The 14,971-nt window shown below is 43.0% G+C and overlaps 1 protein-coding gene across 6 annotated transcripts in view; it reads right to left on the reverse strand.

The window, feature by feature from the left end:
• The window catches only part of ADAMTS6 (ADAM metallopeptidase with thrombospondin type 1 motif 6), a 410,266-nt gene that overhangs the window by 349,579 nt on the left and 45,716 nt on the right, over nucleotides 1-14,971 (reverse strand). For 4 of the 6 annotated variants that reach the window (XM_068249826.1, XM_068249820.1, XM_068249792.1 and 1 more), the window contains one exon: nucleotides 1,780-2,251. In XM_068249826.1, coding sequence (XP_068105927.1) covers nucleotides 1,780-1,876 — 97 coding nt within the window. In that variant the 5' untranslated portion in view covers nucleotides 1,877-2,251. Of the gene's footprint in view, nucleotides 1-1,779; nucleotides 2,252-13,150; nucleotides 13,247-14,971 lie in introns of all 6 variants that reach the window. The other 2 variants (XM_068249813.1, XM_068249807.1) reach the window with 1 other exon arrangement.

The following is a 14,971-nucleotide window of genomic DNA, read 5'->3' on the forward strand; positions in this document are numbered from 1 at the left end:
AGTTCTTCATTAAAAGGCAAAACTGTGAAAACATATTTGTTGAAAAGTTATCTCCATATACACACAAAGCCGAGCCAGGACTGCCAATCTGGTCACAATGCCACATGCCTGACCGGTTAAAAATGAAAGAACACGGACTGTGGGTTCTGTCCAACTACTGCTGTATCCCTGCCTATTCATCTGCTAGATATCTGCTGAAACAGTGCCAGTGAATCATCTACAAGATTAGTGGCCACATTGGCACGAAATTAGGTTGGATCCAAAGGTGCGTACTCAAGCACATGTCCCCTGGACCCAATCCCTCAGGCATCAGTTTGGGTTCAGAGCACTGTACAGGCACTTCGCTGTGCTATGGCAGAGGGATGCTTCTGTTGCTATGGACCAGGGAGGAAGGTTGACACACAGTGCAGTGGGAGGAGTAAGGTTGGAACAATAAACCCAGCTGCCAAATGTCGCTTAAAGATTTGGCTCGTCAAGTCACAAAGTGTTCATAAAACTGTACATTAGCCAAACAAATTTATGTAGGTAGAAAAAAAAAAAAGTTTTGTAAAAGTAATACCTTTTACTGGCTGAGAGTTAATTATGCAAGCTTTCTGGAATCTAGTCTTCTTTGTCAGGATACTTCCAGATGTTAGCTGAAGTAAAACAATGATGCAGGTAAATAGTGAAAACAAAGATGGCAGTTGTGCTGGTTACGGTTTAGCAATTAGATGTCAGCACAACTGTCATCTTTGTGTTTACTATTTACCTGCGTCAGTGTTTCACTTCAGCTAACCTTCTGGAAATATGCCTGAAGAAGGGGACTAGATCCCAAAAAGCATGCATAAGTGAACTCTATCAGTTGGCCATTAAAAAAAAAAAAAAAAGTTATTACTTTGTGCCATTAATAAATAATTTGGTACTTACGTATTCTACCGTCCAGCACATTTGGGAGCCTCCTGTTAAATATATATTTACTTTTCTTGCAAGGTTAATCCATCTTTAGAAAGCTGAACATCTTGGCTTTCATTTGTACCAGGTCCCAAGTCGGTATGACACACTGTTTCTGAATAAGTGGGTGCTGAAGGAGGGGTGCCCCCTACACTTGGCTGTCGCTGTTACTATTAGAAGCCTCCGATCTCTATATTGGGCAGCTGGAGGCTGGCCCCTTCTTGCCTGCAGAAACAAATCACAGTGGCCCTGGCAGCACCAACTCAGAAACTGAGTGTAGTGATAAAATCTGTTTCCAGGGGCCTCGGCAGGTAATATACTTGCAGAAACAGAACAGCTTTCTGCACGGCAACCCTACGCAGAACAGAGCAGAGCGCAGGAGATAACGGGGGTGGGATACAGGAGGAGTTGGAGTCAACAAGTCTGAGGACAAGGCGGGGGATGATAAACAGGAGCCGAAGTTCATCAATTATTAACCTGACTGGTACTAGGCATTAAAGATACCGGCCGCCCACTAAAGAGACCAAAGGCTTCTAATGGTAACAGCGACAGCCAAATGCAGTGGATAGCTCTCCTTCAAAACCCACCAATTCGGGAACTGTGTGTCATACCGACTTGGAACCTGGTGCAAATGAAAGCCAAGACGTTCAGCTTCCTAAAGATGGTTCAATCTTGCGAGAGAAGTAAATATATTTTTAACAGGAGGCTCCCAAATGTGCTGGACTGTATAATACGCAAGTACCAATAATTTTAATTAATAAATAATAATAAAAAAAGCTGGAAGTTTGTTTAGCCTAAACAGATCCATACATGATATGAATGTTTAAAAGATCATAACCAAAGTCCTACCTTGAGAACTATAGGTGAGCCTGTGATCCCTGTGAGATTCCGATAAAGCCATGGCAAGGCCCAATATCCAGGTCAGCGTCTTCCACAAAAGTTCCATAATTTGGAAACAAGAAAATGGACGCTTCTTTCTCTTCTTTTTTCTAATTTTCTTTTCTAGTTGAGGCTACCTCTCTCCTACTATATTAGTTCGATCCCAGAACAGCACCATAACAAGTCTATGTACTTTTCCTCCCTCCTGTGCCACCACCTTGATGAGTGGCTAAATTCACTTTTTGACACAAGGCCGTCTCCCAATTTTCCTCTCTTTTCGCTTAGCCATGTTTCTCAGTCCAGTTAAAAAGGCTCACATGAAGACTGAAGTTTCAGAAGAGAAAAAAAAAAAAAAAAAAAAAAAAAAAAAAATGTAGTAATCCTTCATGCAGGTTCTCAAGTATCAAATGGGAAAATTAATGAGTATGTGCCATTTCTGTACCTGGAAAGAGAAGATAAAAGAAAATTAGAAACGTAATAGGTCATTCATCCAAGACATTAAAGAGACTCCTAAAAATGAGGTTTTTACTTTAAAAAACCTCTAACATAATTGCCACTCCTAAAACGCCGCATCCCCGCGGCTGAAAACTCCATAAATCACCCCTAACTCCCCTGGCTAAATCCACGACTTTCTTGGTCGTGGATTTTGCTGCCCTACAGAGGCAGAGCTTTGGGCTGTAGCTCTGCCTCCATGCATGTCAATCAGCGCAGATCGCCGCCTCTCCCCAGCCCCTCTCAGTGAAAGAAGACAGAGGGGCAGGGAGAGGCGGCGATCCTTGATGATAGACGCGTGTAGAGGCAGAGCTGCAGCCCAAAGCTCTGCCTTTATGCGGAAGGAGCCCCGCGATGTGCCCCAGGGAGTTTGGGGTGATTCATGGAGTTTTCAGCTGCAGGGATGCAGCGTTTTAGGAGGGGCAATTATGTTAGAGGTTTTTAAAAGTAAAAACCTCATTTTTTTTGGAGACTTCAGAGTCTTTCTAAAAGTAGCATCATCTGACACATTTTAGTGCCCTAATACCTAGGTTCTCAACATATGCAAGGCCGGATTTAAAACTTTGTGTGCCCCTAGGCCAAGTATATTGTGGTTCCCCTTCCATGTGCAGCAGTGCCCCTCCTATTCCATGTGCAGCCCCCTGTTCCATGTGTATAATCCATATATGCAGCCCCAACCTTTGATGCCCAAGGGAACTGTTCATGAGTTTCCCTTTTTCAAGTGTTGCTCCCCATTTTCAGCCTCCCCTTTCATATGTAGCAACCCCTCTTTCATGTCCAGGTGCTGCCTTGGGCTGCAGCCACCCAAGGCCTGGGCCTTTATGGCTGTTCCAGAAATCCTGCCCTGAACATATGCTACTCATATCCCCCCCCAAAAAAAAAAAAAAAAAAAAAAAGGAGGTACTTTAGTTGGGCTTGGGGGCGACTTTAACCCCTCACGACAATACATTTCCCATCAGACTGGAGGGTCTGGCACCTAATACAGAAGATTTTGCATATCACTCATTTATATGTGATGAGCAACTGTCTATTACATTACTCTGATTTTTTAATTGCCATCTTTAAGATACTTTTTGACTCTTCCTCGTAGCTCTGCTTTAAATGGAGGCTTTTCATGTTGGAGCTGGACTTTAAAAAGAGTGAAAGCCAAGCACGTAACCATGTGTCTGGATGATCAGGTCTTAGCAGTCATAACTTATGTTACAGAATAAGGGTAAATTTAATTAAGCCAGTATTGTTCATCTTAGCCTAAATAAACATTTAAAAGACTAAACATAATAGACTAACCTAAATAACGTGTCAGACTTAGACAGCTCATTTTTCATTAACGGCAAAAATGAAAATTGTATAATTTACTTTTTACCTCCACTTTTTTCTTTAAAGGCAAGGTATCTGATTTCACAATTTGATAAAAGTTGAAACTAAATTCTTTAACACAGACAAATTCTTAAAACCTTTATATTGTATTGAATGAACTGCATACAGTCCTGTGCAGGCTATATTGAGGTTTTACAACTGTAGAACATTACATAGCATAGAAATTACCAATCAACAAAGGACAGTGTAATGGTTTCAGCCAGACAGATTAACTTAAAGCCAAATCTCATTGTAGCCCCTTATACCCTCCTCAGAGTTCACCATGAGCTTGCTGGGTAATCTGTATTAAAGTGGAGCTGAGATAAATGCAACAATAGGATTTATACTTACCTGGGGCTTCCTCCAGTCCCCTGTAGTCCATGGGCTCCCTCATGTCCGTCCAGTTCATTCTCCACTGTCAGCTGATGATTACTGAGCTGGCCACGGGCATCCTTGGTCACGCTCACGCGGCCTGGAGCATTCTGTGCCATTCAGGCCAGAACATTTCTGGAGCCAGACTAAGAAGGCGTGCAACCAGGGCCATGTATGGGCAGTAGTTCCCGACTGCCTCAGTCAGGGGCCATTACTGGGGTTGACTGTGGTGGAACGGACAGGACCAGATGGACACAGATGGAGCCCATGGACTACATAGGGCTTGAGGAAGTTCCAGGTAAGTATAAATCCTTTTGTTTCCTTTATCTCAGGTATACGCTAAAACTTTGTTCAAACAAGGAAAAAGTGAGTGCACACCATATAATTATGCCTGAAGCTTAAGACCATACAGGATCCATTAAATTTGGCCATCAACTTGTTTCCCCGCCTTACATTATGTTTGGCCCACTATAGACTACCAGGGAAGCTATATTGGTGGTGGAGCTTTAGATCACCAGGAAAGCCATATGGGGAGGGAGGGGGAAAGCACTAAACACCAGGAAATTGTATAGGGGAGGGAGGGGGCCACCTGGGAACTTTATAATGGAGGATGTTGCCCAATAGACATCAAAATTGGCCAGCAACTAGGTCACTGGTGTATAATTTCGGCCCACTTTGTATTTGAGCTTGACACCCAGCCCCTGCTTTAGACCCATATACAACTGCGGTGCAAAAGCCGGATGAAGACACAGTCAAACCCATGCTTCACAATAGAAAGAATCCAGGAGCAACACGCCAACTTCCAAAACCTTTAAGCCAATCTTTATAAAAGTACAATCAGCACAAGATAAACATCTGTATCCTTATCAGCACATGCAGTAATTAAAGAGACTGTAACAACATTTTAAGCCTTATTTCTTCTATCCTATAAGTTCCTATACCTGTTCTAATGTGGCCTGTCTTACTGCAGCCTTTCCTACTTGCACTGTCTCTGTAATAAATCTTATCTCCTTTCCTCTGTCGTGTGTCGGGCTGAGGCTGGAATGTGTGGAATGTGCAGCACTGCTTGTCATTGGCAAAAGCTTTACACACACCCTCCAAGCTCTGCATGAGTCACACAGTAAGCGGTTCTCAGCCTATCATACTTTGGTTAGAAGCCAGTCTTGTTTGTAAACCCTGCCTAAAACTGTTCATTACAAAACCAGGATTGCTGCAGGGAATGGCAGAAAAAGCACAGAGGGCACAGGAGAAAATAAGGAATAGAATAGCATGCTTTTTATTGTAAGAATATTAGAGTACAGATTCTCTTTAAGGAGGCGCAGAGGAGGGAGGGTCGACAGTTTTCACCCTGCGATGTGGGCTCTCTCAAGACTGGATTATTTTTCTATTGGGAAGCATACTTTAAAACTCTGTACATGTACTAGATCTAGCACATGTGCAGGAGTACATTGGGGTCCACCAGTCCACATCATTAAGTGATGGCAATGGCAGAGCACATTGTTCCCCTCTTTCCTGCCCGCCTGAAGCCGCTCTATCATGCGCCAAGCCGTCATCCCTCTACCTCCCGAGCAACATATACAGTGGTGTGAAAAACTATTTGCCCCCTTCCAGATTTTTTATTCTTTTGCATGTTTGTCACACTTAAATGTTTCTGCTCATCAAAAACCGTTAACTATTGGTCAAAGATAACATAATTGAACACAAAATGCAGTTTTAAATGATGGTTTTTATTATTTAGTGAGAAAAAAAAAACTCCAAATCTACATGGCCCTGTGTGAAAAAGTGATTGCCCCCCTTGTTAAAAAACAACAACTGTGGTTTATCACACCTGAGTTCAATTCCTGTAGTCACCCCCAGGCCTGATTACTGCCACACCTGTTTCAATCAAGAAATCACTTAAATAGGAGCTATCTGACACCGAGAAGTAGACCAAAAGCACCTCAAAAGCTAGACATCATGCCAAGATCCAAAGAAATTCAGGAACAAATGAGAAGAAAAGTACTGTAATTGAGATCTATCAGTCTGGTAAAGGTTATAAAGCCATTTCTAAAGCTTTGGGACTCCAGCGAACCACAGTGAGAGCCATTATCCACAAATGGCAAAAACATGGAACAGTGATGAACCTTCCCAGGAGTGGCCGGCCGACCAAAATTACCCCAAGAGCGCAGAGAAAACTCATCCGAGAGGCCACAAAAGACCCCAGGACAACATCTAAAAAACTGCAGGCCTCACTTGCCTCAATTAAGGTCAGTGTTCACGACTCCACCATAAGAAAGAGACTGGGCAAAAACGGCCTGCATTGCAGCTATCCAAGGCGTAAACCACTTTTAAGCAAAACGAACATTAAGGCTCGTCTCAATTTTGCTAAAAAACATCTCAATGATTGCCAAGACTTTTGGGAAAGTACCTTGTGGACCGACAAGACAAAAGTTGAACTTTTTGGAAGGTGCGTGTCCCGTTACATCTGGCATAGAAGTAACACAGCATTTCAACAAAAGAACATCATACCAACAGTAAAATATAGTGGTGGTAGTGTGATGGTCTGGGGTTGTTTTGCTGCTTCAGGACCTGGAAGGCTTGCTGTGATAGATGGAACCATGAATTCTACTGTCTACCAAAAAATCCTGAAGGAGAATGTCCGGCCATCTGTTTGTCAACTCAAGCTGAAGCGATCTTGGGTGCTGCATCAGGACAATGACCCAAAAGACACCAGCAAATCCACCTCTGAATGGCTGAAGAAAAACATAATGAAGACTTTGCAGTGGCCTAGTCAAAGTCCTGACCTGAATCCTATTGAGAGGTTGTGGCATGACCTTAAAAAGGCGGTTCATGCTAGAAAACCCTCAAATAAAGCTAAATTACAACAATTCTGCAAAGATGAGTGGGCCAAAATTCCTCCAGAGAGCTGTAAAAGACTTGTTGCAAGTTATCGCAAACGCTTGATTGCAGTTATTGCTGCTAAGTGTGGCCCAACCAGTTATTAGGTTCAGGGGGCAATTTCTTTTTCACACTGGGCCATGTAGGTTTTGAGTTTTTTTCCTCACTAAATAATAAAAACCATCATTTAAAACTGCATTTTGTGTTTAATTATGTTATCATGGACTAATAGTTAACGTTTTTTGATGAGCAGAAACATTTAAGTGTGACAAACATGCAAAAGAATAAGAAATCAGGAAGGGGGCAAATAAATAGTTTTTCACACCACTGTACATGCCAATTGGCTTTACCTGCGTGACATGTCTGTATGAGCTTGTGACCAGAATTGTCACCCTAGGGCAGAGGTTCCCAACCGGTGTGCCGCGACACATTCATGTGTCGCGGCAGCACCAGCTATGTGTCGCCGCTCTCTGCTCCCCCTGCTAGTCTCCCCCGCAGATCGCCCTTCTCAGGGCTACAAGAAAATGGCCGCCGCCGTTCACATTTGCAGACATGCGGCGGCCATTTTCTTGTAGATCTGCACTAACTACAGGCAGAGGGCGGAGGCAGCGCATCGAGGACGGAGCCACGGTGCGAATGAGTGGCTCAGGGAGGAGAAGAAGGGGCGGAGTGGTGGCTATGGAGGGGTGAGTTAGGGCTGGGATCCCCAACCTGCCTGTGGTCCGCGGGACGCTCCCAGTTGGGCCGCAGGACTGTCCTCTTCCCTTCCTGGGGCGCTATCCTGGGGCACTGTACTAGCTATCCTGGGGCACTGTACTGGCTATCCTGGGGCACTGTACTGGCTATCCTGGGGCACTGTACTAGCTATCCTGGGGCACTGTACTAGCTATCCTGGGGCACTGTACTAGCTATCCTGGGGCACTGTACTAGCTATCCTGGGGCACTATACTGGCTATCCTGGGGCACTATACTGGCTATCCTGGGGCACTATACTGGCTATCCTGGGGCACTATACTGGCTATCCTGGGGCACTATACTGGCTATCCTGGGGCACTATTCTGGCTATTCTGGGGCACTATTCTGGCTATCCTGGGGCACTATTCTGGCTATCCTGGGGCACTATTCTGGCTATCCTGGGGCAATATTCTGGCTACACTCTATTCTGGCTATCCTGGGGCACTATTCTGGCTATCCTGGGGCACTATTCTGGCTATCCTGGGGCACTATTCTGGCTACACTCTATTCTGGCTATACTGGGGCACTATTCTGGCTATACTGGGGCACTATACTGGGGCACTATACTAGCTATACTGGGGCACTGCAGCATCAGCAGATTGTTTCTGAGCCCCTCATTGTGCCTGCAGCATCAGCAGATTGTTACTGAGCCCCTCATTGTACCTGCAGCATCAGCAGATTGTTACTGAGCCCCTCATTGTGCCTGCAGCACCAGCAGATTGTCACTGAGCCCCTCGTTGTGCCTGCAGCATCAGCAGATTGTTTCTGAGCCCCTCATTGTGCCTGCAGCATCAGCAGATTGTTACTGAGCCCCTCATTGTGCCTGCAGCATCCGCAGATTGTTACTGAGCCCCTCATTGTGCCTGCAGTATCAGCAGATTGTTACTGAGCCCCTCATTGTGCCTGCATCATCATCAGATTGTTACTGAGCCCCTCTTTTCTATCATACGGGACGTGTCATGTATATCTGAATGTTTGGCATGATGTGACGTGTCCCGGATATCTGAATGTTTGTCGTGATGTGTCACGACCTGGAAAAGGTTGGGAACCACTGCCCTAGGGATTAAACTGCATGTTTTTTATGCAATCCCTGTGTTTACGTTTGTTTACTCCAGGAACTCTGGGTTCCTCCCACAGACCGTAAATATACATATAACTTAATTGGTTGCCCCAAAATTGGTTTGATAAACAAGAGGAACATAATGCTGGGTACACACGGTACGATTTTCCGACCCGATCATTTTTTTCGCTCGATTCTACGCTTGAGTCTTATCTTCGCTCGTTTATTTTTTATCTTTTTCCATTCACTTCTATGAGAAATCAAGCGCATAATCGATCAGGAGTAATATCGGACATGAGGGATTTTATTAATCGGATGCATCTATTGCACGGAAAATCGTACAGTGTGTATCTAGCATAAGACTATCAGTGCCAATACACTACTGCATATTCCAGCCTGATCGAAGTTCCAATTCCATAAAAGTATCAAATCGGATGCAAATCTGTGCTGCAACATGGATGCCCAATTGAGCCTTTGATCAATTTCTGGGCAAAAATCAGCCTAATTGGTCGAAGGGATCAATTGGGAATGGTGGAAAAATTGTAGTCACAAGGGCTTGATTACGTGCATGGTGGTAATAGCATTCGACATCGCGATGACCAATGGACTCCATATTGGATCAGAAAGGGATCTATCTAATGGTCAATCTGGCCACACATCGAGTGATGTATGGCCACTTCATGACTTTTGTTAAAGATTAGATTGTGAGTTCCTCTGAGGCAGGGCTGTTCAACTGGCGCCCCCGAGCCGCACTCACTTGCCTGGACTACTTTTTTGTGTCAGGCCCACCTTTTGTTTGTCCGTGGCTCTGCCCCCCCACTCCCATTCAAAGCCAGGACATTGATGCTCTGCCCCATTCAACTGAAAAATACGGTGCTAGACACAACCCCTGCCCATGAAGATGGACAGCACTTCTCTGAAAAAAAAGTTAGTGAACTGACTGTTTACATTTCCAAGCACAGTGGAAGATGCCCGTGCTAAAATATTGGATTATTCAAGCATCCAACAGATTTGTCTCAGACAACAAGTGGAAAACTTCTGATGGAAAACTTCTGATGGAAAAGCCGTAGACCAAAAATACAGAAGTTCAAGATTGAACATAACTCGGAATGTATGCCGAAAAGGGGTATGGGTCCCATTACTATTCATAGTCTGCTTGTATCAGATGGGATCTTCTGACATGCTACTTAGAAACGTATCTGCTTTACATTTTACTGCACCATTTGGTACTTTTGACCCTGAAGAACATTCTACTACCACTTCATTACTCTTACAGAACATCAGATAATGATCAGAATACAAACTCTCCCCTTTCAGCTCCAACACACTCCCAACATAGCGGCAGCCAATATATAACAAAAATAACCACATTATATTCCAGCTCACACTCATTGGCTTCTAGCAGCAACCGCAAAACATATGCACAATTTCTCATCATAAGCACTGTACAATACAGATCCTTGAATGCTTCACTGTTAATGGAGTCCAAAAAATTACACACACCTGATTTGGAAAAAAAACTGAATAACCTTGCATGCAAGGAATGCGATGAAGGTTAAAACATAACTTTTAATTAAATATATTAAAAAAGTATTAGAGAGGACACTGACAAGTGTAGTGCTGCTGACATACAAAAATGTAAATAGTGAAGTAGTATGGAGGAGAGAGTAGTTTGGACTAATCCACTATATAAGTTGGGATAATGCTAACCTCTCACACTGCATAGTAAATACAAAACACCTCCCTCTATACAACCCTACATGTTTCGAAACCCTCAAAAAAAACGGTGTTCATCAGGGGAACAAAGTGATACGTGCCAAAGGTGCCTAGTGCTAATGAGCAAAGCTATCTACAAAACAGTACATTCATATATTATCACATTTCAGTAAGCCTGTCAGCTCAAGTAGCAGTGTTAATGGGGTCCCCATAATTTTGTCTCCTATCCGCTTGTAAATCTAATGTACACAAATGTCTTCCCACTCCTCAGCATATATTTAACCAGGTTGAAGCCACCAGAAAAGGTATGTTACAATGACATAGCTGATGCTTCTCCAGTTCTCCTGCACATCCAAAAGATCTCCAGAATTTGACATGCGGCTTTCTGTTTCATGAAACTGCAAAATAGCTAGTCCATGCAATGAAAACTTCTCACCTGACTGCAATGCCACCCCAAGCAGTGTTCCACCAACAATATTTTGTCAATGAATGCCGCTACTAGACCACGCTACACGAATCAACACTTATCTATCGATCACCACATATCTCAGAATCACATTTATTCAGCGAGTATGATGATGTTGTACTCGGAATTGCTCGTGGTTCACATGGCATAGTCAAAAGTACTTTGGACATTAAAAGATATTCAATGGTACAGGTTACATATACAGGAGATAAACAATTGAGGCAAGCATGGAGAGTATAAGTTTTAACCATTTAGAGCAGTTATGGCAAATATGTGCCAGGGTTTGGGTGGGACAATACTGCTCAGGGGGTGTGGTGAAGATCAGATTGGGCGGCTGGGAGTTATGCTGACTACAGGGTTAGAATCACGTAGAAGGATTGGCGTGTAACAGAAAAACTGCTTTGGGTAAGAAGGTGTTCCTGCGTCTAGTTGTTCTAGATGGGATAGTTCTCTATAAAGACAACCAGATGGGAGGCACTCGAAGAAGCTGGCCTGGGTGGGAGGAATTGTGGGAAATCCTGGCGGCCCTCATAATTAAGAGGAGGCAGGGAGGATCAGAAAATCTTTTCCGCATCACTGATGACTCCCTGCAGTTCATACATGTTGCTAGCCATTGCACCAGCATACCAAGTGATGACTGAGGAGCAAAGGATGTATTCCATGGTAGCGGTGTAGAAGCTGGTTAACAGCTCCCAAGGCATACCAAAATTCTTCAGTTGACGCAGGCCCTGGCTTCCATCCAAATGAAGGTCAAATTCAAGTTTGTTTTAACAAGTTTCAAGCCTTTATTTATACCCTCAAAACACAGATCTTAAACAAACTTTCTGTGAAGATACACCAATATCCTAGAGCACCCTATATGCCTAGAACAGGCTTCCTCAAACAGGGTTCCTTGAGTACTCTACAGGGGCTCCTTGGCATTCCCCATCGTGGGGGTTGGGGTAGTACGACAGTGAGCACACTATAATAGGGAGTACTTCACAAGCAGCACTAAAATGGGGTTCAGAATAATGAGCACATTAATATAAAGCATTAGACATTGTAATAAAAAGGAACTGTAAGGCTCCCTGCACACAATTCTGATTTTGCATGCTGCGTTTATCGGTTTTTCTGTTTTTATTCAGGGAAAATCAGAATTGCAAATCGGAATTGCAAAATGGATTTGCTGTGTGCAGGGAGCCTAATAGGGGATAGGATAGTGGCATAAACCGCCACATCAGCTTTTAAAGACCATGCCAGGGGTTCCATGAGATCCAAAAAGTATTTGCAGGGTTCCTCCAGGGTAAAAAAGATGAGAAAGACTGGCATAGAACAACTAATCAGTTAGTAAAATGAAAATATTCAGTTATGTTCCTCTCGGCAGTTGTCTCTGCAGGTGAACGACTGTAAGGATACCACACTGTAAAAGAGGTCTACAGCATTGATAAGAGGACTAATCTCTGCAGAACATACCTGGCAAGACCCAAAACCACATTCGTCATATCAGCTCAAGACACACGGCAATTTATTCTTTAGCACAGTCTGCAACCCTGTAACATTTTACTTGCATAACAAAGCCATTGAGAGTAGTCAAAGAAATGACGCAACAAAGAAAACCATTACCACTAAACATCTTTTGACATGGCCGGTTGCACATTTGCATTCAGTGTGTAGGCCAATACGGGTGCTTTTGTTTCTTTGGAGTAAAACTGGTCATACACTTGTATGCCTTCTTAAAAATGACATTCATAACAAATATGCTATGAAAACACTAAGATTCAAATATTGTGGTTTGCTTTCATCCTTTTGTCTCACATTTTTACATTCCGACACCTTGGAGCCTTTGTGAAATGAATTGCACATACATTTAAAAATGCAGACGAGAACTTGTGTCTTTATTAACATTAAAGCAAACCTGAACTGAAAATTAAAAGTCAAAATAAACATACACGTCATACTTACCTCCCATGTAGTCTTCTCATTAATCTTTCTCCTCTCCTGCGTCCTGTTTGTCCGCTGTGATGAATGGAATTCTCCACCCTACATTGTGAAAATAGCCATTACCCCATAAGAGCTTCCTGGTCAGCACACTGTTAAACTGTAATATCGCCCATTAGAGCCATAGGGAAACAGACATTACCTTGCTCATCTGTTGTCCTTTCAGTTATAACTGACAGCAACTGATATAATTCAGTCCTGACAAAATCTTGTCAGAACTGGAAGTAACTTTAGAGAACCTGAACTGAAAATAAAAAAAGTCAAAATAAGCATACACAGGTCATACTTACCTCCAGTGTAGTCTGCTCATCAATCTTTCTCCTCTCCTGTGTCCCATTTGTCCACTGTGATCAATGGATTTCTCCAACCTCCATCTTAAAGGGAACCTGAAGCAAGGAAAATTATTTAAAACAAACAGATGACGTAGCTGCAAATGAAATATACCAGTTGTTGTCAGTTATATATTAGCAGCTGTCAGTTACAACTGAATGTGCAAGGTAATGTGCAGGATTCCCAATGGCTCAAGTGGGTGATATTACAGTTTAACAGTGTTCTGACCAGGAAGCGGTTATGGGGTAATAGCCATTTTTGAAATGGAGGACGGAGAAATCCATTGATCACAGTGGACAAATGGGACGCAAAAGAAGAGAAAGGGATTCTAGGAGTAGACTACACAGGAGGCAAGTATGACCTGTGTATGGTTATTTTGACTTTTTATTTTCAGTTCAGGTTCTCTTTAAAAATAGCCATTACTCCATAACAGCTTCCTGGTCAGCACACTGTTAAACTGTAATTTCACCCACTTGAGCCATAGGGAAACATGGACATTACCTTGCACATTCAGTTGTAACTGACAGCTACTGATATATAACTGACAGCCACTGGTATATTTCAGTTCTGACAAAATGTTGTCAGAACTGGAAGGGATTACTGTAAGAAGAAAATGTTGATGCTTGAATGCTTCTGAGAGGAACTGACAGCGAGGTTAGTATGTAATATTCATTTGCAGCTACCTCATGTGTTCATTTTAAATAATTTTACTCCCTTATGCTTTGGCATTATTACACCATTATTGAAGCAAAATGACCACAAGACACAATCAATCCAAAAATTAGGAAAACTGCAACCGCTTCTGTGAGAAAATTTAAGTTTACAGACTTATCTGCCTTCATCTGCTCAATACTGAAATGTAGTTCCTTCAGCTAGTCATTTCCTCAAAAGACTTGGTGAATTTCCCCTACACAAATTCCCCCGAAGCAGCATACATTTAATTGTGTTGTGTGATCAATATGTAGGTCTTTGATAGGCTGGTCAAAATCATGTGATCTGTGCAGGCATAAGGAAGCAAAAAATGAGATGTGATTTCAGGATTGTGCTCAGAATTTACTTTGGAGAAAATAACTAACCATTTTCATTTCATCAATAAAACAAACAAACCTACAGACAAATTAATATTGTCACAATTGAAAACAACATGATCAAGCTGACAACATCTTAGATGCATCTCAGAACCACTGGTAACTAAAAAACAATGCCAGTATGAAACATTTTGGTGTAATTTGAAATTGAATGCTCAAGCTTTACACTTATTCATAAGGTAGCCACACAAAAATAGATCGCTGCCCAATGTGGCAAAAAGCCAGATCCCTCTGACCTGAATTTAAAGTACTAGGCTGGCCTCCACATGCGACATGCGAATACTCACCTATTCCTGGATTTGGTTCCGGTGCCACTGGTACCCACCGCTCAGGCCACTGCAGCCAAGAAGCCGGTATATTGAAACCGAAGCCTGGCAGAAGCATGGGACTCTTCACTAGACTGCAAAATGGTGGACTAATAAAAATCCTCCCTGTTGCTAGGGAGAATTGATCTATTGTAAACCAATGAGAATTCCCATGCTACAGCCGACCTCCGGTCTGTGAATACCAGCTAATCCCTGGACCGAGTGGTAGTGTTAGCAGCAGCGACGGCAAAGCAGATGCAAAATGGCAGGTAATGTGAATGATGGCGAGGAAATGCGGCAGAGCACAGCATATCTTGAGCGGATTTGCCTTTACATTGCTATCTTGCATCTGCCCAAGTAGGAACCGAGTAAATAATTGCTGTAGGAA

Source organism: Hyperolius riggenbachi, chromosome 1 (assembly GCF_040937935.1).
Source record: "Hyperolius riggenbachi isolate aHypRig1 chromosome 1, aHypRig1.pri, whole genome shotgun sequence".
Classification (NCBI taxonomy): Eukaryota; Metazoa; Chordata; class Amphibia; order Anura; family Hyperoliidae; genus Hyperolius; species Hyperolius riggenbachi.